Genomic DNA, 22,627 nt, shown 5'->3' with positions numbered 1-22,627 from the left:
CGGTGTCATTTGTCAATTAAATTCTTAGAAATATTAAACGTAATGATTCAACACTCAAAATATGAGAAAATAGAAAAAAGCCACTAGATAAAAAAAAATTTCAAAGATCAAGAACAACTTCAACTTAAAGGTTTTATCCTTCGATGCTGATAGAGGTTTTGTTGCAGGTATGGAGGACCAAACCTGCATAAATGAAATATGAATAAATTAATAAATAAATATATTAATGAATAAATAAATAAATAAATGTAATAATAGGAAAATAAATAAATGAATAAACGACTTGATAAAATAAATAAAATTAAAATTTCCCCCCTCAATTTATTTTCTGCTTTTATACATTTATAAAAAAAAAAAAAAACTTTTATTTTTTCACTAATTCTTTTTTAATGTATTTTTATTATTTATACATTTATTTAGATATTATTAATCATATTTAAGAAATTAATCATATTTATTTAAGTCGTTTATTCATTTATTTATTTTCCTATTATCACATTTATTTATCTATTTATTCATTAATATATTTATTTATTCATATTTAATTTATGCAGGTTTGGTCCTCCATATGCACTGAGATGTACGTCCTTTTTCAGATTTATAAAATATTCTTTGTATTTCCACGAGAGAAATGAGTTTGTTTACTTAAATATTAAATTAAGAAATTACATTACAATTCAAAGTAATCACTTTGGTAATCTAAAATACTTTTTGGATGTAACTGTAATTTGTTTTATTTATCACCTATTTAAAATGTAATTATAACGAAATACAGTTACTCATATTTTGTATTTTAAATATGTAACGCCGTTACATGTATTTCGTTACTCCCCAGCCCTGTACACACACACACACACACACACACACATGTTGGGTTTCCATGTTTTATGGGGACATCCCATAGGCGTAATGGTTTTTATACTGTACAATCTGTATGTGCTATTGCCCTACACCAACCCTACACCTAAACTTAGCCCTCACAGGAAACATGCTGCATTTTTAGATTTTCAAAAAACTTTATGCTGTATGATTTATAAGCTTGTTTCCTCATGGGGACCAAAAAATGTCCCCACAAGATTAAGATTTACTGGTATTACTATCCTTGTGGGGACATTTGGTCCCCAGGACGTGATGAATACCAGGTGCACACACACACACACACTTTTATTTTCAATACTTTTATTTTGGATGCGATTAATCGTTTGGCAGCACAAGTTTTAATACATGATTTTCCAAATAAAATCGTGCGTTACATAGTTTGAAACGTCTGTGTACACTGTAAAAAAACAAAAAGTTGAGCCAACTTAAAAATTTAAGGCAACCAGCTTCAGCAGATTTTTGAGTTTTCTCAAGTTTTAAGTTTATGCAACAAAAAGTTGAGAATCTCCTACAAAAATAAGTTGTGAAAACTCAAAAATCTGCAAAAATCTGGTTGCCTTAAAATTTTAAGTTGGCTCAACTTTCTTTCTTTTTTTTTTTTTTTTTACAGTGTATAGGTGTAATAAAAACTCAGAGTTCATAGCATTATATTATTATCGAGTTTATGTGACTGGTCAACAGTAAAACGTGTGCACACACAGGTAATGGAAGCACAAGAGAAGTTTAACTTGTCTAGATAAATGAACTGACTAAAAATGATAAAAGAACTATCAGCGTTTAGCAACTTTTCTATTATAGTACAGTAATCAGTATTTATTTTGTCAAATACATCAGTAGCATTGTATTATGAAATTCAGTTACATATGTAGCAGTCTTTCCACGGGTTCAAACTCATGAACTGAAAGAGCGCAAATTCTTGAATTCTGAAGAGTTCAGAAAGAGATGTGCGTATATTACAGGGCAAAATGTGCAGTGGATTGACTCACTATAATACTACAAATGAATGTAAAATATCAATAGACAGATATGATATTTCAAATCCTCAGATGTAGAGGTGATGGTCAGATGGCTTTTTTGGTGTCTTCTGTTGGCGGGTCGTCGTATGGATTTTCTGTAGTGGTGTCTTCAGTGATGTCACTCTCTTCTGAAGCTGCTGAGTCTCCCAAGAGGCTGCTTGCTTTCAAGTAATATATGAACAAGAAGAATCCTAGAAAACCGCATGCAGTTAATACAAAATAGATGCATGATTTATATTATATTAAAAAATAATTTTGATGTCTGAATGTTTATTTATTTAATCAAAAATACAGTAAAAATTATAGTAATGTGAAATATTATTACAATTTAAAATAACTCTTTACTATTTTAATAAATATAAATTTTTAATTTATTCCTCTGATCAAAGCTGAATTTTCAGCATCGTTACTCCAGTCTTCAGTGTCACATGACCCTTCAGAAATCATTCTAATATACTGATATGCTGCTAAAGAAACATTTATTATTATTATTATTATTATTATTATTAAAATGTTTTTTCAACATAAATCAGTGAGAAAAAAAAATCAGCATATTACAATGATATGCTGATCGCAGGAATGAATTACATTTTAAAATATGTTCAAAAGAATATAATTGTAATAATATTTTACAAATTCACAATATTACAGTTTAATTGTATGTTTTATCAAATAAATGCAGTCTTGGTGAGTATAAGAGACTTCTTTCAAAAACATTAAAAAATAGTATTTATTCCAAACTTTTGACCGATTTTGCCACAAATATATGGTGAACAGGAATTTTGTTTAGTTTTTAAGTATATTAATAGTAGTAATATAATATAATATATAGAGCTCTAGTTTAAATAACATATCATAACCGTTATATAAAATCTTTCTTTCTCATTATTTTGAAGCTTTTAATCCATGTCTGTCAGCATTGAGGTCGTCGATGTGCTAGTGCATCCCTAAAAGTTGATCAAATGATAAATATATTCATGTAAAAGTGCTCTCACCTTGGGAAGAGTTCAGGATGGTGAATATGTAGTACGAGGGCAGACGCAGAGCTCCGTAGCCGAAGAACGCGAAACTCCAGGTGAGTCCCAGCATGCAGCAGAGGCCCATGACGGTGGTGATGTCCAAGGTGGCGGTTCTTGAGCGCTGCACCTTTACAACCTTGTTCAACCTGCTCAGCTTCAGCATGGAGAGCCATCGCAGCACAACAACGAAGGTGATAAAAGTGAAGATGAAGATGAAGCAGTAATAACCAATGTTCACGTAGTAATGGACATCAGAGTCTAAAATCCAGCACCTGCAGGGAAAAAAAGTGCAGACGGTTAAAGTTGACAAAATTACATATATACAAATGCATATTCACCCTCACACCCATTTAATAATTTTTTCTTCATAGGAACAGATTTAGAGAAATGTAGCATTCCATCACTTGCTCACCAATGGATGCTCTGCAGTGAATGGGTGCCGTCAGAATGAGAGTCCAAACAGCTGATAAAAACATCACAATAAATCCATACCATTCCAGTCCAACAAATAATATTATGGATAGAGGACTCATATTTTGACCAGAAGTGATGGTTTAAAATTAAAACACCTTAATGATGGATTTGTTTCTTACAAACATGCAGCTTTTCGCTTCAAAAGATGTTAATTGATGGACTGGAGTGGTGTGGATAATTGAGATGTTTTTATCAGGTGTTTGGACTCTCATTCTGACGGCACCCATTCACTGTAGAGCAAGTGATGCAATGCTACATTTCTCCAAATCTGTTCAGATGAACAAACAAACGCATCTACATCCTGGAAAGCCAGTAAAAAAAAAAAAAAAAAAATTATTTTAAAAGTTTACACATCTAATATTACTTTAATAATGAGTAGAAAATCATACACTGTCAAGTTTATTGACAGTAAGTATTTTATATTTGAATTATTTTGGCTTTAGTAAATATAAAATGCATTGATTTAATTTTGAAATGCTTTTTAAAAACCTAAATAAAAAACAAAGGATCCAAAAGAGGATTTTCATAGCAATGCCATAGAAGAACCATTTCTGATTCCTCAAAATATCTTTCAGTGAATAGTTCTTTTAGTGTGAAGAATATTTCATTATCTAAAGAAAATGTTCCATTATAAAAAACTTTTTGTAGATTAAAAAGGTTCCATGGATGTTAAAGGTTCTTCATAAAATGGTTTTCAATGCATAAAATGGTTTGAGTGTAGGTTTTCACGTATAATATTACATATGGCTGCTATTATAGCAAGGCCTTCTCATCATATTTTGGGGTTCACTTACATAGTTGTAGTTACATTGCTCTTGTCTGTTGTTATGGTCTGCTCACCATATTTGCCCAAGGCGTAAATGATACTGACAACAAGAGCAGGAGGCGCTGAAACAAATAGTTGACAATGCAATTATAATATTAGTAAGCAAGAAAGAGCCTTCAGAGTTCTTGGGATTTTTGCCCATTTGATTGTCGGAGCACTTAATAAAGTACTTCAGAATGCATATTTAAGATTGTGAACTCACCCCAGCCAACCACAGAGATCTTGATGATGTAATGTTTGATGGTGACTGAGTGTTTGGCCATCTGCAGGCAGAGGTGAAAAGCCTCCACTGCAAACCAGGTGAAACTGGATAGCAAGCAGTAGTGCATGAATCCAGCCATGACTTTGCAGGCAGAGACGTTCTTTGCACGTGCTACGTACTCATTTGACAGGAAGGCCACGTTGAGCAGGAACAGCGCCACGAAGAGATTAATCAGCACACGGAGTGAATCAGAGGCCCTCACTTTCCTAAAATTGAAAATGCAATTGATATTTCAAAGAGCCAGCCATTTGGAATTAAAAAATGAAGGATTAGCTTTGATAATAAAGTTACTTTAATCTTGAAATCTTGTTTGAAAGTAATCAGGATTACAACCCAGCAGGCACAGTACGTCAATATAACGTCAGACAGACGCTGGACATGACTGCATGAAATTCGGGACGAAATTGATGCCAATTTGACATTGACTTAAAGTTGGATTTTGGTTACACAACCTAAAAACAACAAATACCAATGTCAGCTGATGTCGGTATTGGACATCAAATTAACATTGACATCAGACGTTGAATTGACATAGAATTGTGGTCACCCGACGTCACAACCAAAATTGAACTGTGTGCCTGCTGGGAACCATCATTTTAAACTGGGTTTTAATTTAGCAGTTATGTTGCATCTAAATTAGACCCATCATTAAAAGAATATCCTGGGTTTAGTACAAGTTAAGCTTAATCAATAGCACCTGTGGCATGATGTTGGTTTATTAATTTCCAGTTGGTTTTTCCACACAATTGTATTGTAAGAAAAAATATTTTTAATAATTCTTAATGTCTCTTATACTCACTGCATTCATCTGATAAAACCCCAGTAATATTATGAAACATTATTAAAATGTAAAGTAAAAGTTGTATATTTTAATATACTGTAAAATATAATTTATTCCTGTGATGCAAAGCTGAATTTTCAGCATCATTACTCCAGGCTTCAATGTCACATGATCCTTCAGAAATCATTCAAAAATGCCGCTTTGCTGCGCCAGAAATATTTCTTATTATTATCAATGTTAAAAAAACGGTTGTGCTGTTTGATATATAGTGCTAACCGTGTTTTTTATTAAATAAATTCAGCCTTGATGAGAGTGAACTTTCAAAAACCTTAAAAAAGTCTTAATTTGCATCTCACCTCATGAGGAAGTGCATGAAGAGCCCGATGGACAGGAAAAACAAGGAGAGGCCGCAGCCGATGTAGGTGATGTAGGTGAGAGCGTCGAGGTCAGCTGAGGGAATGGTTATATTTGGAGGCATCTGTATTAAAACAGTGTTTAGTTACACAGGTCATTGGCAACCTAAAAGATTCAATAACTTCAAAATGTCTTTGGTGAAATCATTTTATCAACCACAAAATAAAACATAAGTCTGAAGGTGCAAGTATAGCTTTGGCAAAGTCAATTTCACAAATTCCAGAAGGAAACGGAGAACCTACCATCAGCACAGCGAAGAAAGTCAAATGTTCACATTTACATGTTATCTTGTCTCCTACGATAAAGGTACTACACCCTTCGGTTGTCCAGTTTGGTTGACTTCCTGAAAAAAAGAGGGACTGGTTAGTTTTGAGTAGAGAGTGAATTAATGGAACTGATATTATGCTTTGTTCAGCAGCATGCACCGAAAGATTCAAACTCTTAACCAGTTCTCTTAATTTTGCTTAAGTATGAATCTAACATTGATATTTAGCTCTCTGTGATACGGAAACTGAACATGTATTATTTAATGTCACATATTTAAAGACAGAATGCTTCAATGCATGTGCTGTAAAAAAAACATACAAATAATTATTTTTGGAACAAATTCAAAAAAATAAACTAAATAAACACAAGAGCATCACAGACCGTTTCCATCCCATGATTTACAAACATGAACTCTCTTCGGCTGCAGAGAAATACATCAGAATTTCACTAAATAAGATTTAGATGCATTTAGACAACTAGGATTTTTTTTTTTAAATCCCCACACATTTGAATACCTGAACTGTTTCGAAGGTTAAGCTGATGGCATCACTCAGATTTGAAATTTTTGTCCCCATTTCGATTGCATAAACCTCATCATTCAAAACCGTACTGTTCTCTGCATCCTTAAAATAAAAATGAAAGAGTTTTATTGTTTTATTGCTGAGAAACAGACTCAGACTTCTATATAGAAACATGATGCAATATACAAAGATGATAAAATAAGCACAATGTCAGTAGGTAAAATGACTTTAAGAAAGACAAAAAATCATCTAAATGTTCAGTATATTCAGGATTATCATCCTATTTCGTAATTATTTTAAGCCACATTTGCAGTTATGTTTACAATAACATCTAATTAATTAGGGGAAGTCGTGGCCTAATGGTTAGAGTCTGACTCGTAATCTAAAGGTTGTGGGTTCGAGTCTCGGGCCGGCAGGGATTGTAGGTGGGGGGAGTGAATGTCCAGCGCTCTCTCCACCCTCAATACCACGACTGAGGTGCCCTTGAGCAAGGCACCGAACCCCCAACTGCTCCCTGGGCGCTGCAGCATGGCTGCCCACTGCTCCGGGTGTGTGTTCACGGTGTGTGTGTGTGTGTGTGCATTTGTTCACTACTCACTGCTGTGTGTGTGCACTTGGATGGGTTAAACGCAGAGCACCAATTTCGAGTATGGGTCACCATACTTGACAATACGTCACGACTTTTTTTTTTTTTTTTTTTTAAATTTGTAAAATCACTCAAAAATTTCTTTCTGTTTGTTACGTCTGTCCCCAGTCTAGGGGTATTAGGAACGGTGAACGAGGTCAAATAATTTGAGAGAGACAAGGAGGACTTCCAATCTCCAGCCCCAGCAACACAAGCCAGACACTTAAAGTAAAACTACTAAATAAACACATCACTTAGAGCTTGACTAAGTCTGTTTTTGATGTTTCTTTATACCTTTGTCATGTTGGGAAAGCGGAACACACCAATAAAAGCACCTCCTGCACTTTGGTTGAGCGCTTTCTTAGCGGCTTCCTCTGGAATACTGAAAGCGTTGGGATAATTATTCAGTACGTCAACATCATCTAAAACCTATAAACATATGGAGATTTACATGCTGAGGTACATTGCATTTTTGACACCATTGTCATGCAAAGTTAAAGAAAGTGTGTGTATGTCTGAAGTTATCCATCCACTTACTCTGATGCCAGTTTCAGCAGAGTAGATGAAATAGGACATTGTGATTTCGGACTCGTTTTGAATTTTCTTTAAAATCCCTTTGACGTTACCCATGGATATAGAGGCAACAGTCAAATTCTCCATCAAAGACAGAATGCTGGAGAGACTTTTCATGGCCTCACTAAACGAGATACAAAATCACTTGTGTTGTTGTTGTGGAATAGCTTTGATAAATAAATGGTTCGATTTACAGCCACTGGGACAGAAGGTACGACACCTGTTGAAAAAACAGCTAGTTAGGTATGTTTTGAAGCATGGTAGCTGGTTGAGCCTTAGTTGGTCATGTGCTGGTCTTAAGCTGGCCCTAAGCAACTAGCTCCTGCTCAGGACCAGCTCACAACCAGCTTATAACCTGCTAAGGACCAGCTTAAACCAGCTGCCATGCTTCAAAACATACCTAACCAGCATATGCTGTTTTTTAAACAGGGCAAATAGGGTTAGATGAGAAAATCCCCAAGCCTCGGTCTCCCCTAGTTTTTTAAATCTCAATTGCTTTGGCATAAAAATATATAGTTTTTTTTTAACTCCATATAAAAATGATTTTCTCATGTGTATCCGACAAATACATTATTAAGTTGAGCAAGGAACTTTCTGAATATGGTAAAAACCTAAAAACTCACTAGACTTGAATCACAGTACTTACGCAGCTGCCGCAGGATCTATCTCTGTATTATTAGTATTAAATTTATTTGACATTTGTTTGGGCAAGGAGAGTTTTTTCACATCTGGAAAAGGACTTCCACACTTGTAACAAACTGCAGTTTTATTAAGGAACCCAATGTTGTTTACGTTATTTCCATCACCTGCATTATCATCTGTGTAAAACCATAAAAATGATAAATAAGTAAATCTGGAATAATTAAGAGCAATATGCATTGGGTTTTAATGACACATTTACATTGTTCTGAAAGTGAATAAAGCAAAAATATGCATATTGTACCACTTTCTTACCTTTACAGATAGGGTTATATAGTGCCTTCTGGCATGTCTTTGTGGGATTCAGGCAAGTCACATTACACCCTTATGAACACAAAACAAAAAAAGAACAACATCTATGCAAATAATACAGCCATAATACTGCATATACACCATGTTAATACTTTACAGGGCTCAAGAGCACATCATTTGGTCGCAATTTTTTATTTATTTGATACAACATTTGATTAATCAATGCATGCTGATGAACTTTTATCATAGTTTATAGTTATATGGTAACGAAAGTGTTCAACATTCAACCCAATTCAATTCTTTTTCATCAGTATTACTTGTGATTTAAATTTTGTGAACAGGAATTCCTTGTTTTGTTTATATCTATACACCTTTCACTTTTTTAAGACGCAGTCTATCCCTGCTTTATAAGGTTAATGTTAAAATGCTTATCAAATCTGCCACTGACTGTGTTGCATCATATTGGTTTACCACTCCATTTACAGGAATAAATATAGTATCTTAAATTACTCTAACATCTTTAATATTGATATACTTAGACATTTTTCTCACCAGTGTTCTCAAAGTATGTAGTGACTTGGAGGGTCCAGTTACAACCTTTGATAAAGAGAACAAAAACATTCTTCTAATCAAATATCTGATCTGCAAATATTCTTGTAATACAGCAAATATGTGAATAAATGGAAACTGGACATACAAAAATGAAAAGTCATACACTTCTAAAGTTTCAGGCTACCAAATGCAATAAGCAAAATGAAAGATCTTTCAGTCACCTTTCATAATCCAGTTTGTCAAATTATCATTCCTGCATTTCCCTTCAATCAAACAGATAAATGTGGGTATAGCATCTCTGCTTATGTTGAGTCCGTATGGTGAGTATCTTGATAAAACCACACCATATTCTGCAAAACAACAGGTTAGAAAACAAGGTTACTCTGGTAAAAAAAAAAAGGTTTTCATTATTGATAGTGGCAGTAGCTCAGTGAAAATCAAAGCCCAAGACATGAAAGAGACGAAATGTTCAAACCCACCACTGCTGTTGGTTGTACACGCATTTGCTGTACAATTAGTATTTTCTTCAAATGAAAAAACAGTCATGAGTAGTTTTTTCTTTACTGAAAGACAAAAAATGAGACCTGTTATACACAATAATCACCAGAAACCTATTCAGGAAGTTTATTCCTAACTATTCTTATCTTTCTTCTCAGAATTGCAAGTTTAAAAGTCTAAATTTTAATAAAAATGTCAGAGATGCAACATGTAAACTCAGAATCACCAGCGTTTTAACTTGTAATTGTGAGGTATAAACTCGCAACTGTGAGTAAAAAAAACATCAGAATTGTGATATACTGTACACTTGCAATTAGATTTCTATTTCGTGGCAGAAATAAGATTCCATAATAAACAGCACAGAAGATTTTGGTTTTCAAGAAAAAAAAAAACATGCAAAACAAAAATAATTGTTTTTTTTTCAAGGAATGTTAGTCGGAACTTTATCTCTTTAAGATGCTGTTTAGGCTATATTCAGTTTCTTCTCACCTAACGATTTAGTAGAATTGCACGGAATAGCAGACTGGCTCTCTGTTGTGTTCCATGTACCATTATTGCATCTACCTATTTAAAAGACAAACGATAAACACCAAAAAGTAAATTTTGTGTTATACAACAGCAACATGTACACACTATACATTCAGTATTATAATATACACATTTAATTCTCATCCCTTTTCTAGAACGTGTGTGATTTGAATCACCTGTTTTCATGTATCCCATGAATCCATCTGTACCCAGTATAAACATATCCATCTCCATATAATTTCCTTGGCCATTTTTGTCCTGATTTTTGTCTTTTGACATCATGTTAGTAGCACATGAAGGTTTGTTCCGTTTATTTTTACATGACATCTCGTTTGTAGCAAATATGCAGGAGGGCAAAGATAAAATGAGCAGGAGGCCACAAATGTTCCACTTCATCTCTGACAGGATCTTAAGGTTCCTCAATAACATCTGAAGAGCTGCAAGAAGAAAAGTGTAAAACATGAAAAGCACTGTGTTTTGCTTTTAAACTCAAATGCAAATGATAACAACTGTCATTTGGAAACATTTTTGAAAATACCTAAAAAAGGTAAAGCGGTCATCGGATGCCTATTTTACACAAGTTGATAGGATTCTTTAGGGTCTTAATGAAAAGTCTACACTACATTAATTTGTAAGAGTATACTTATAAGATAACTGAAACAAACTTCTTACCTGGTGAAGAGTCATTGAGTCTTTCCAAATACTTTTCATCAGATATAGATGGTACATAATTTAGCATGCATCGTTTCCTCCCTCCCCCTGTGGTTTTCTATTTTTGTTAATCACATCTCTGGATGCAAATCAGCTGGAAGAGAACAGTGGGATGGGACACAGTCACTCTGAACAGCCATATTCTTTACCGTTAGATGATAATTCTGTGACCTCGGTAAGCAAAAGAGTTTAGACAGGTTTTACTGTTAATCTAGCAAAATTGCCTATAAATGTGCTTTTTTATAAAACTGGACAATAACACACATGTTGAGCAGCGTGTACATGATAGGAGACATCATTACATGAACATATGTGACCCTCGACCATAAAACCAGTCTTAAGTCTCTGAGATATATTTGTAGCAATAGCCAAAAATACGGTACATTGTTTGGGTCAGAATTATCGATTTTTCTTTTATGCCAAAAATCATTAGGTAATTAAGTAAAGATCATGTTCCATGAAGATATTTTGTAAATTTCCTACCATAAATATATTAAAACTTAATTTTTGATTAGTAATATGCATTGCTAAGAACTTCATTTGGACAACTTTAAAGGCCATTTTCATTTTTTTGCATGCACCCTCAGATTCCAGATTTCTAAATAGTTGTATCTCAGCCAAATATTGTCTGATCCTAACAAACCATACATCAATTGAAAGCTTATTTATTCAGCTTATCTCAAATTCGATTGACACTTCTGACTCTTTTGGTGGTACAGGGTCACATATGAATCGAAAAACTTTATAGAGAAGCAAACAAGATGATAAAGTAAAATATAAATAATGTTCACTTAACATAAATCTTGCATTAAATGTAGTTTTATATGAATGATTAATTAATAGCAGTTTCATGAATTGTTCATGTGCTTTGTAATACATCTTACAGTTTATAGCTGAATAATCTGTTATTCACTGGCAGCTTTGCATTTGTGACTACATATATGTGTGCTGCTGGGTCAACATGTTAAATGAACTGATGTTATTTTTCCTGTGGAAATGTTCAACTTTTTTTTTTTTTTTCAATATATTTATTAACTTTTTAACAACATATATTACATACACACCAGGAACAAAATGCAGTATAGACACATATTGATGTCTTCGCATCATTACAACATAGCATATCTCAATTTGTACAGGACTCACATCCTCAAGACTAATAGATAAAAAAAAAAAAAAAAAAACACCCACAATATTAAGACCTCTTAATACAAATACATCCTATAATCTCACATATCTTCAATTGTCTCCTTAAACATGTCACTATCCTCCTTCTCTATGAAGGATCTAAAGGGATTCCAAACATCTTCAAAAGTCTTACCCTTTCCTTTAATAACATATGTAATTTTCTCCATTGACATATTCAGTACCATCTCCCTGAGCCACCTTTTTATGCTGGGTGGTTCTAGATTCTTCCATTGTAATGCAATGAGGCGTTTAGCTTGTAAGATACCCATAGAAATAAAGATACATTCCTTTGACTTAAGCTTAGGATATAAATGCAGTAAAAAAATCTTTGGTTCAAAAGGAAGACTCACATTTATTATTTTACCAATCATATTATGCACTTCTTTCCAGAATTTCGATATTTCTTCACATATACAATGGAAATAGGTACCTTTACAAACATTACACTTGGGACATGTATCCGGTATATTTTCATTAAATTTGTTTAACAATACTGGAGTTATGTATACTCGCATAAGCCAATTATATTGCAACAACTTCAATCTTGTATTAACTGTTTGTACTTGAGCATCTTGACAGATCTCACTCCATTCATCTGATGTGATCTCCTCGTTAAGATCCTTACTCCATGCTCCTAAACGAGAGCTAGAAGACTCCGGAGAGCCCTCTACCAACATATTATACAGAAGTGAAATCCGACCTTTATCATAACAATCTTTGGTGACTTCTCTTTCCAAAACTGATAATGGTGGTATATTTCCAGTACTTTTTTGAAATGATAAAATGAAACTTCTTATCTGTAAGTACCTAAAAAAATGACTTTTAGGTATATCAAATGCATTACTCAATTCTTGAAATGACATAAGATTGTCTTCCTTATATAAATCTTTTATACTTTTAATACCTTTTTCTGCCCACATCTTAAAACCTACATCTACTTTTCCCGGACTAAACTTAGGATTTCCTCATATTGGACAGTAGCGAGATATCTCACTTATATAGGAGATATTCAAATATCTCTGCGTCTCATGCCACACCCTTACCATATTTAAAACAATTGGATTCGTAACATTACTCTTCATTTTCTGTAAAATTTTACGATCTAAATCATATAAATATGATCCCAGGGGTATTTTATTCCGAATAGAGTTTTTTTCCATTTCCACCCATACGGGTTGATCATTAGATGTTGAGAAGAAAAACATAATAGATCTTAACTGGGCAGCAGTATAATACCATTTAAAATTAGGGCATTGAAGCCCACCCCTATCAAATGGCAAATATAAAAGAGATAATCTAAGTCTGCATCTTCTATTGTTCCATATGAATTTAATAATTAACTTTTTAAGTCTAGAAAACCGATTACTAAGAGGTGTAATTGGAATATTCTGAAATAGGTACAAAAACTTCGGTAAAATATTCATTTTTAACATATTAATTCTTCCTATTAAAGACAACGGTAAAGAAGCCCATCTATCAACCAGCGTCACTGTATTCTCAAAAATTGAATTATAATTTTTTGTTACTATGTCTTCCAGTTTTGGAGTGATTTTAATTCCCAAATATGTGAACTTATCCACATTGTTAAACATATCTACCTTACAAATGTTCAACTTTTTACATTAACGTCTCACAGATTGGGTAAATTAAAGCTAAAGTGTCTACAAACTACAAAGTTTGCAACTGTAACTAATTTACCCAACGTGACATGAAACGTCACTGTTAGTTACAGTTACAAACACAGTAATTACTCTTTAAATGAAGTAATTAAACTCTCTTTCTCTCATGTTGGGGTTAAAAAAAAGCAGAGTATATGACATCACCGATGTTTGCCATCACTGCCAGTTTCACAACCAAAGATCAGTACAACTGATTGTCACAAATAACAGATATGTTCCTTTTAGGAAGATAAATACATCCTCAGAAACATCTGTTGCTTAACAAGGCATCAGTAAAAACAAGCCCTGTGTTCATATCAGTATCACAGTGCGGTAAATAGTAATTCATTTGTTTAACAAATGAGGTATGCCACAGAGGACGTCAGCCAAACCAATGCAACCTTGTGAGTTTACAGTAATGTGGACGGATACATTTCAGAAGGCTTTGTGTTGAACTAAAGCACATATTGTCAGTCCTTGTCTTGTGGTTCCCCTCCTCTCGTGCCCATATTTGGCCTTCCTGTTCCTGTCCTCGTTTGTCTTCATTAGTTTAATTAGTCCCTAGCCCTGTGTTTGATTAGTCCACACCTGTTCCTTGTTTTCCTAGTGTTTATAAGCCCTGTGTTTCCTAGCCCCTGTGTCCGGTCTTATCGTCATTAACGTCAGTGATGTTCGTCTCTCCCCAAGCTCCGCGTGCGTGTGCGCGTTCACGTGCGTGCGTGCGTGCGTGCGTGCGCGTGCGTGCGTGCGCGTGCGTGCGTGCGTGCGTGTGTGTGTGTGTGTGTGTGTGTGCAGGGGCGTAGATTACGCGGGGGACGCGGGGGACGTGTCCCCCCCACTTTTTATAAAAAGTAAATTCGTCCCCCGCACTTTTTCATTGGACAGTTGTGTTCTCGGCATGTTGAGGTTTTAATGGAGCAATGTATATAAATGCAGAATGATTTAAAATTCAAACAGACAGGATAATTTATACATGACGTTTACGTTTCCATGGCAATGAGTCACTCAGTTTGTGACGTCACGACATGCCCAGGCTCGCGACCGCGGTCCCGCGCTGTATTCGAGTTCGAGATGAGTTCAAAGCGGCAAGAAACTCGTCACTCCTTTTTTTAGAAGAAGTCAAGCAGCATAAGTTGTTATGTGGTATCCGAATAGTGTTGCACAATGTTGAGTGACTCTACCTATTGCTCTTGTTGAATAATTAGCAAGTTTGATGTTCATTATATGGAGAAAACAAAAAGCTGCCTGGACAAACATGCACTTATTTATTTTCAGTGTATTTTTCCGTAACTCTTTTGTGACGTCTTTTATTTTAACACGTATGTATGTTATCAGAACCCTTCAAATAAGAATAAATATGTTGAACTGAGATTTTACAGCGTTTGCAGCATTGTGACACTCTGACAAATCTACATGATGTATTTCAATTAAGTATGCAAGCACTGATCTGATACAGGACCGATCTTAATTTAGGGCTGCTCTGTCATTATTGCACTAATTTGACGTTTTTATGTGTTGTCAAGAATGAACAAGAAACAGTCAGCCTAGGTTTGTTAGGACGACAGATAGAGATAGAGTGGCTTTTAACACCTGGCTGTTTTTACATTGTATAACGTCTATAATACACAAGCGTTTGTAGGATTATATATGGACCAATCATAAAAAACACATAATTAGTCAAATATAGAAAAATAAAAAATAACATTATGATGAACAACTTCTCAGCTATCATTTTTAACTACAGTATGTAATTATTAGCTTTCATATTGGTTGTTTATTAGCACTTAAGCACATATTAATTATGTATTCTTCATGACCATATTCTGCATCCCATAATCCTAAATTTAACAACTACAACGACTACTTTACAAGCTATTAATAAGCAGTAAATTAAGAGTTTATTGAGGCAAAAGTCATAGTTAATAGTGAATGTGTTTATCATTCTAAAGTGTTAAAAATTAATTTAGGATACAAATGATTGGTTATTGTCCAGCAGTGCACTTAATGTGTTATTTTCTTCTGTATGTCACTATTCCCTGTATGTACATGTTTCAAACACTACTTTATTTGCTATAGACAGAGACAGAAGTGAATATAGAGTTGAGAGTGAATGAGGCAGAAGGTTTCAGTGAGGCTTCAGAGGTAAAGATTATTTAGAGCATTGTCTATGATAAGATATTTCTTATACCTTTTAACATAGACTAATCAGACTAATGTATAATAGAACAGAACAGAATAAAGAAGTATGTGAATGTGCAAGTATCCATTACTGTGTGCCATGTACTCTACATACAACACACACAAAATACAATCTGAAATATGTAAACAATAGTACCCTTATAAGGACATCTTTGTAACTTATACTCAAAAAGGTGCACATTAGTACCTTAGAGTACCAATATGTACAACTATGAAACTTTTTGGGGTAAATAAGGTACAAAGATGTGCTTTTAAGGGTACTGTCCCAGTGACAAGCTGTTGTATTTCTTTCTTTTTCTTTTTCTTTTTTCTATCTTTCTTTCCTTCTATTTTACAATCATATATAATAATATAATCATAAAGTATATTAAGCAAAAAGGTATGATTAAAAATAAAACCTGTCAATTAGACAAGGGTTAACTGAAAAAAAACAACAACAAAAAAACAGGGTTAGCACTAGACATATGTCTAACACTAGACATTCCGTCCCCCCCACTTTTGAAATGATGGCTACGCCCCTGTGTGTGTGTGTGTGTGTGTGTGTGTGTGTGTGTGTGTGTGTGTGTTGTGTGTGTTCAATAAAAGGATTTATTGGTACCTCTACGTCTCCTCGCTCCTTGAACCCCGAGAGGGAACGTGACAGAAGACCGGACCATACAACTCAACTATGGCTGAAGACAGGCTTTGGTGTCTGCGGCAGGATGGTCTGGATTTGGTAAGGTATGTTGAGGAGTTTCTTGAGCTTTCCAACGAGGTGAGCTGGATTGATGCCTCGCTCGGTGTGTGTTTTCGGTTTGGGTTGGACAAAGATGTCATCAGCTGCGATATCCCCACGTCCAGTTTTTCCCTTATCGGGCTGATAAATTATGTCCTCAATGTACATGGCATTGATTTCGAAGTCGAAGAATGTCAAACCGATCTTCGTCCAACCCAACCCGAGAACAACCCGGCCTCACCAGCTCACCGCTCGCCAGGACCCTCCACATGCCCTGCCAAATGTTCCGGCCACCCAACTCTTCCCAGCACTGCTGCTGTCCTCAGCCCAGAGCACCCCCGCAACCCCGCGCTTCAAGAGCGCCCTCCTGAGTTCCCGCTGGTTCCGTCCAGCCCTCCTGAGTTCCCGCTGGTTCCGTCCAGCCCTCCTGAGTTCCCGCTGGTTCCGTCCAGCCCTCCTGGGTTCCCGCTGGTTCCGTCCAGCCCTCCTTCGTCTCCGCTGGTTCCGTCCGGCTCTCCTTCGTCTCCGCTGGTTCCATCCAGCCCCGCGCCTCCCGAGCGCCCCCAAGTGTCCGCGCTCCCAGAGCGCCCCCAAGTGTCCGCGCTCCCAGGGCGCCCCCAAGTGTCCGCGCTCCCAGGGCGCCCCCAAGTGTCCGCGCTCCCAGGGCGCCCCCAAGTGTCCGCGCTCCCAGGGCGCCCCCAAGTGTCCGCGCTCCCAGGGCGCCCCCAAGTGTCCGCGCTCCCAGGGCGCCCCCAAGTGTCCGCTTTCAAGTAAAGATTTAAGAGCCCAAAGTAAAAGCAAATAATTAACAATAAAAATAAATAAAATAAAAATATATAAAAATAATAATAAATATATAAAAAAAACAACTTATAAAGTTAATAATAATAAAAAAAATTCTTACACTTATCAAGTTAATTGCTTAGAGGAAAACGGTTGCTTGTTGAATAAGCATTGCCAACATGTTAAGTGTCTCGCTCATGCCCAAGCCGTCAAACTGATGTCATCAGAGAAGGCCCATCATTTTAGACGGGAGGAGCATTTTCATCTTCACTTCACTTCAGATTTTGATTAAAGATTATGAAGGCAAACAAATGTTTTTTTTTTGGATTGACTTGTATGGATGAATTGTTCACCACAATAATAGCAATGTGTGCTAACAAGATAAATATAGTCCATTTCGATTTCACGTGGACTTTAAAGTCTGCTAGTGTATGATCTTCAGTCACGTATAGTGTATGATGCCCAGTTTTCCTTTATTGGCAAAGTCAGTAAGTGTATTATGCTTAATGTTTTAAAAATCTGTTCAGATTTTGTATTCCAGCCTTTATTTGGATAATTTAAAATGACTTATTTTTTCATGATTCAGTACACATTCTGTGTGTTAATGGATCAATGCTGGAGAAGGTTTGGTCGAGGCAAGCTCATTTTGTTTCAACTTTCTTAATATTTATCTTTGTTTGTTTGGTTGGTTTTTGTTTCTTTGTACATAGACTTAATAAATGTTCAGATAATACTCTGTGATCTGTATTATCGTATACTATACAGTTACTGTATATTGTATAGTGACCTTAACATTAGCATATCATTCTAAGCTCATAAAACAACTTTGATGACAGTGCTTAAACCTATTTAAATAACAAATTTCTGAAGCTAAATTATCAACAAACCTTTGCTAAAAAAACCTGTGCACTTCATGCCTCCTGACGTCTTAGCAAGTAAAAGGCCTTTTAGTATAAGTGTAAAATTGTCCACCTTCAGGTCATGGACATGAAGGTAAGGTACACTTACTTTATTGAAGCAATTTAGGTTTACGTGGTTATCCATATATCCATATTTTAGAGCTAGTTAAAATGTGAGTATCAAATATGATCATCAGGCTTTTGATGAATGTTTATTTGTTCATCTCTAAATCATTATTGTATTGCATTGCATTGCATCTTGACACTACAGAGATTTGATCATAAAACTAGGTATTTAAATATCATCTTACTAAGACAAATTATTGGGAGATATAGAGTGACAACTGATATATATATGCTTTTTATGTATATGGTCTGATGATACATAGGAATTTTAGGATCTGCACCAAATCTTTTTGCTCAGTTTGGCCCTCTCAAACTGAGGTGTTTTTTCCTCATCAAGCTCCAAATTCTCTTATTTCTATATGAACTTTAAAAGCACGGTGTATCAAATATGATACTCAAGAAACCAACAACAACAGCAGCAAAAAAGTTTTTCTATTATTTTATATGTCAGGCTTCTAGGGTTAAGTATCCATTAACCATTATATTCTTGTTTGTGTCATGTTCTGAACATTCCTATCTTTTGTTCTGCCTGTCAAGTCTAAATCCGAGTATTGTGCATATCTGTTAGGAATACGATCATATTTAAGTCTGAACAGCAAAAATGTGGTCTGAAATCTTATTCAAATTGCATTTCTGGAAATCCGTTTCAGTCTGACCACTAAGGGGTGCGTTTCCCAAAAGCATCGTTAGCTAACTATGGTGGTAAGTCCCATTGAACTCTATTGGTAATGACGGAACTTGTGACCATAATTGCTTTTGGGAAACGCACCCCAGATCGGATTTTGCGTAGGCCAATCTTTTTTTGGCTATGTCTACGTAATGTAAAAACAAATATGTCACACGTTTTTTGTTGAAAACATGCAGAATGTCTTTGCAAAAACAAAGTAGTGTTGTTGCTAAGTGAAAGTCAAGCGGAAAACGACAATATACTGCTGATCTACACGCCTCTTTGAGTTTTGAGACTGGCGGAGACGGCAGGACAGATTAAAACCGTGCATTCCAGCTTCCTACGTTTCTGCCACTGCCTCATAAAATTAAATATAATCCAGCACCACAGCAACATTTTGTCATGTCGTAAGACATTATCTGTAATGCAAACTGTTTTGCTGTTTTTATGGTAGGCATACCAATGCTATGTCATTGTCATAGAAACCAATGCAGATATTCAGTAAATTGAAAGAGCGCTATGGGGCATACACAGTGTGGACAGTCAATTATTTAGATCAGATTCCAATCAGATATGTAAAAAAAAAAAAAAAAAAAAACAATTTTGGGAGGTCAAAGGTCATTTCATGAAACAGTTGCCTTGAAATATTCACTTTAGTTATACGTATGTTACAGTATTATGTTAAGTATTTTAAACATTCTTTTAGAGAAAATTATTTTATGGGCTAATAAATCAAACTATCTCATTAAGGTCTGGAATATACTTTCAGAAAGGTTTAGAGTTTACAAGGTTCTTTTCAGGAAATGAATATAATGCAGATATTTGTATGCAGCATGACTGTATCACCATTAGAGGACGCCACAACATTTTTACTCGGACACTGTGAAGTCAAGTTACTACTCTGTAAAGTATTGCCGTTTTTTTATAAGAGGAAATAGTTTAAACAAGATTTTGAGTATTTAAATATGAAAAGAATGTCCAGTGCTGACAAAAAAAATTTCATACTGATAAAAGTCATTAGAGTATAGATTTAAACGGTGGTTTGACATTTGTAGAGAGACCTACTGTATGACACAGCCTATAACAAAACTGCTTATCTCATACTTCACACCTCAGGAATGTGTGCTGCTTTCTCTTCTATTTTTAGAGCTCAGTTGAGTTTGTGGTATAAAAAGGTGGTGGGACATCTGTTCTTTAGTGAATTCATACACACATGCAGGTGGCTCAACACAAGAGATCCCAGGGAACCCTATTGGATGCCAGGCTGCAGTTTGCTGACATCACCTGTCACCATCTTCCCTTCGGGCTCCGGCTGAGGATGGAGCAGTTTCCCTTGATCCGGAGCTGCTGTTATTGACATCATCTCTGGGATTTCCTGTAGTGATTCATACACACACACACACACACACACACACACACACACACCCCTCTCTGTTTCGTGCAGCTTGGTTTTATGAAATAATTTAGCTAATTTAACTATTGAATGTTTGCAACTACCAGTAGTTGTGGTACTCAAAGCTGCATTTAACACATTTTTTTTTACTTTAAATAAAGCAATTTCCATACATTTTATATTCCTTTTATATATTGCAAATCTGAGTAAATATAGGCACAAGCCCCAGGTTATTTCCATTGTTGCTTATAGTTAAAAGAGTTTAAAGCAGCCTGCTGTATTAATGCTTTGGAAAGTAATCCAGTTATCTTGAAAAAATTATTAAACTGGTTATATTTATCCAGATCATTGAGGTGGATCATTTCTTTGTTCCTTCTGATTCAAATTTGACACATTAATTTTAAAATCTTGACTTTTCAATTGTAAAAGTGGTGAGGAGCATGGGTCCACAGCATTTTCAACAGTACAGACCTCATAATAATGAAGGAAAGCATATGTAAAGTAAAAATAGACTTTGCGGTAGTGTCAAAATTTGTCACATATGGAGTGACGTGGATTTCCTAATCTAGTAAAGAGTTAAAATATCTTAAAATCAATCAGCTAAAACTTTTTCTGAATATGATTAAAGGACATAAATGTAATATTCTACACTGATAAATGTTTCCTTAGGAATTAGAATTATTTTCATATTATATTATTTATTTTTGTGCTTTCATTTTTATTTTAGTTTTGGTAGCTTAACTAGTCTTTCAACTTCAATTTTAAGTACTTAATTTATTTAATTGCAACATTTATTTTATTTAGTTGCCAGTTTTTTTTTTTTTTATCTAATATTTATATTTGACATCACATTGATTTTCAATGACCAACTTTTTGTTTTACAATTGCTACAGTATGTGGTGGATGTGTGGCATCCTACACGTCTAAACAGACATCTTTCCTAACACTGTTGGGATAAGAGCAAAATGCCCAGAGAGTTTCTTACAGTAGCTTCCATATAAATGGAAAATTGGACTAAATATCAGACATAAGACTTATATTATAGCCACTGTGGCTTACAATCTAAAAGTAATCCAATTAGCTTTAAAAAGACTTACTCTACTTATTATACTGATTATCTAGATCACTGAGACCGATCATTTCTTTGCCAGTTCCTTCGGCTTCAGATTTGACATATTAATCTGTCTTCCCTCAAGCATGATGTCATGCAATCTTACAGCCATGATGTCACTTCTGATTCGTCTTCGGTTGTGTTCATTGAGCTGCTGCTGCTCGTCTGGGGACTCATTCTTCTTGCTAGGTGAATCACGCATCTAAAGTTGAAACACAACAGAATGACAAGTAAACACTGTTTGCCAAAAATGAGGACCAGCTAGACCTCAAATATGATATTGTATATGCTAAAATTAGAAAAAAAGTAGCATCTTCCCTTCAACGGTTTATCCTGTAAATGTAAACAACCAATCTAACAAAAGCCTAATGTAAATTTGTAAGAGATTCTCTGATCAGGAGCTGCACAGATATTAGCAGTGAAGCTCAGCAAATACCATCACAGTAATAGAAAAAACTTGTGAGCAAGCATTAAGAAATCACGTACTGTGATATCGCAACAGTCAATTTACTCCCAGATATTACAAGTGCAAAAAGTGTGTTAATGAAGGCCTGTTTGTCATACAAAATACTTCTTACGAACGGCAGCAACAACATCATGTTTGGCTAAGATGTGGATGACTGACAGAAGCCTAACCACACCCTGTTTTAGCAATTGTGGTTTGTTACTAGGAGTCCACGTTGTTGCTCGGCCAATCAGGATGAAGAGAAGTTGACCTTCTGCTGTGAGTGTATCCCTTCAGGGCAGCTGCAAAAACATATGAATGACTGGGAGATCGTCATGAGTAGCCTATCAGGACGCAGAGCTGATCTGACCAATCACAGTTGCTTTCTGTTCTGCCGGACAGTTACCAAGTCACTGTTACTGCCTGGGTAAGCTGGGGCCGCCTGCCATTGGTTGAAAGTGCTGAGAACTCAGCGCCTGATTGGCTGAATAAACACACGCCGTTGCTAGGGAGCTGCACCAATCACAGCGAGGCCGAAGTCAGCTG

General features: G+C 35.4%; 1 protein-coding gene across 1 annotated transcript; it reads right to left on the bottom strand.

The window, feature by feature from the left end:
- Nucleotides 1-1,485: 1,485 nt before the first annotated feature.
- On the bottom strand, nt 1,486-17,330 carry LOC306843782 (adhesion G protein-coupled receptor G3-like). Its single transcript, XM_079375451.1, has 19 exons — nt 16,541-17,330; nt 10,859-10,991; nt 10,363-10,623; nt 10,148-10,222; nt 9,640-9,723; nt 9,382-9,510; nt 9,161-9,205; nt 8,612-8,680; nt 8,304-8,475; nt 7,622-7,781; nt 7,379-7,513; nt 6,454-6,561; nt 6,320-6,359; nt 5,914-6,014; nt 5,614-5,735; nt 4,417-4,682; nt 4,183-4,276; nt 2,891-3,186; nt 1,486-2,086 (listed from the first exon to the last, which is right to left on the bottom strand). The coding sequence occupies exons 2-19, from the start codon at nt 10,923-10,925 to the stop codon at nt 1,941-1,943; spliced, it is 2,370 nt and encodes a 789-aa protein (XP_079231577.1). The 5' UTR covers nt 10,926-10,991; nt 16,541-17,330; the 3' UTR covers nt 1,486-1,940.
- Between the last annotated feature and the right edge of the window lie 5,297 nt (nt 17,331-22,627).

Source organism: Barbus barbus (genome assembly GCF_936440315.1).
Source record: "Barbus barbus genome assembly, chromosome: 24".
Taxonomy (NCBI): domain Eukaryota; kingdom Metazoa; phylum Chordata; class Actinopteri; order Cypriniformes; family Cyprinidae; genus Barbus; species Barbus barbus.
Note: the sequence above shows the minus strand (reverse complement) of the source record. Positions and strands in the feature narration are given on the sequence as shown.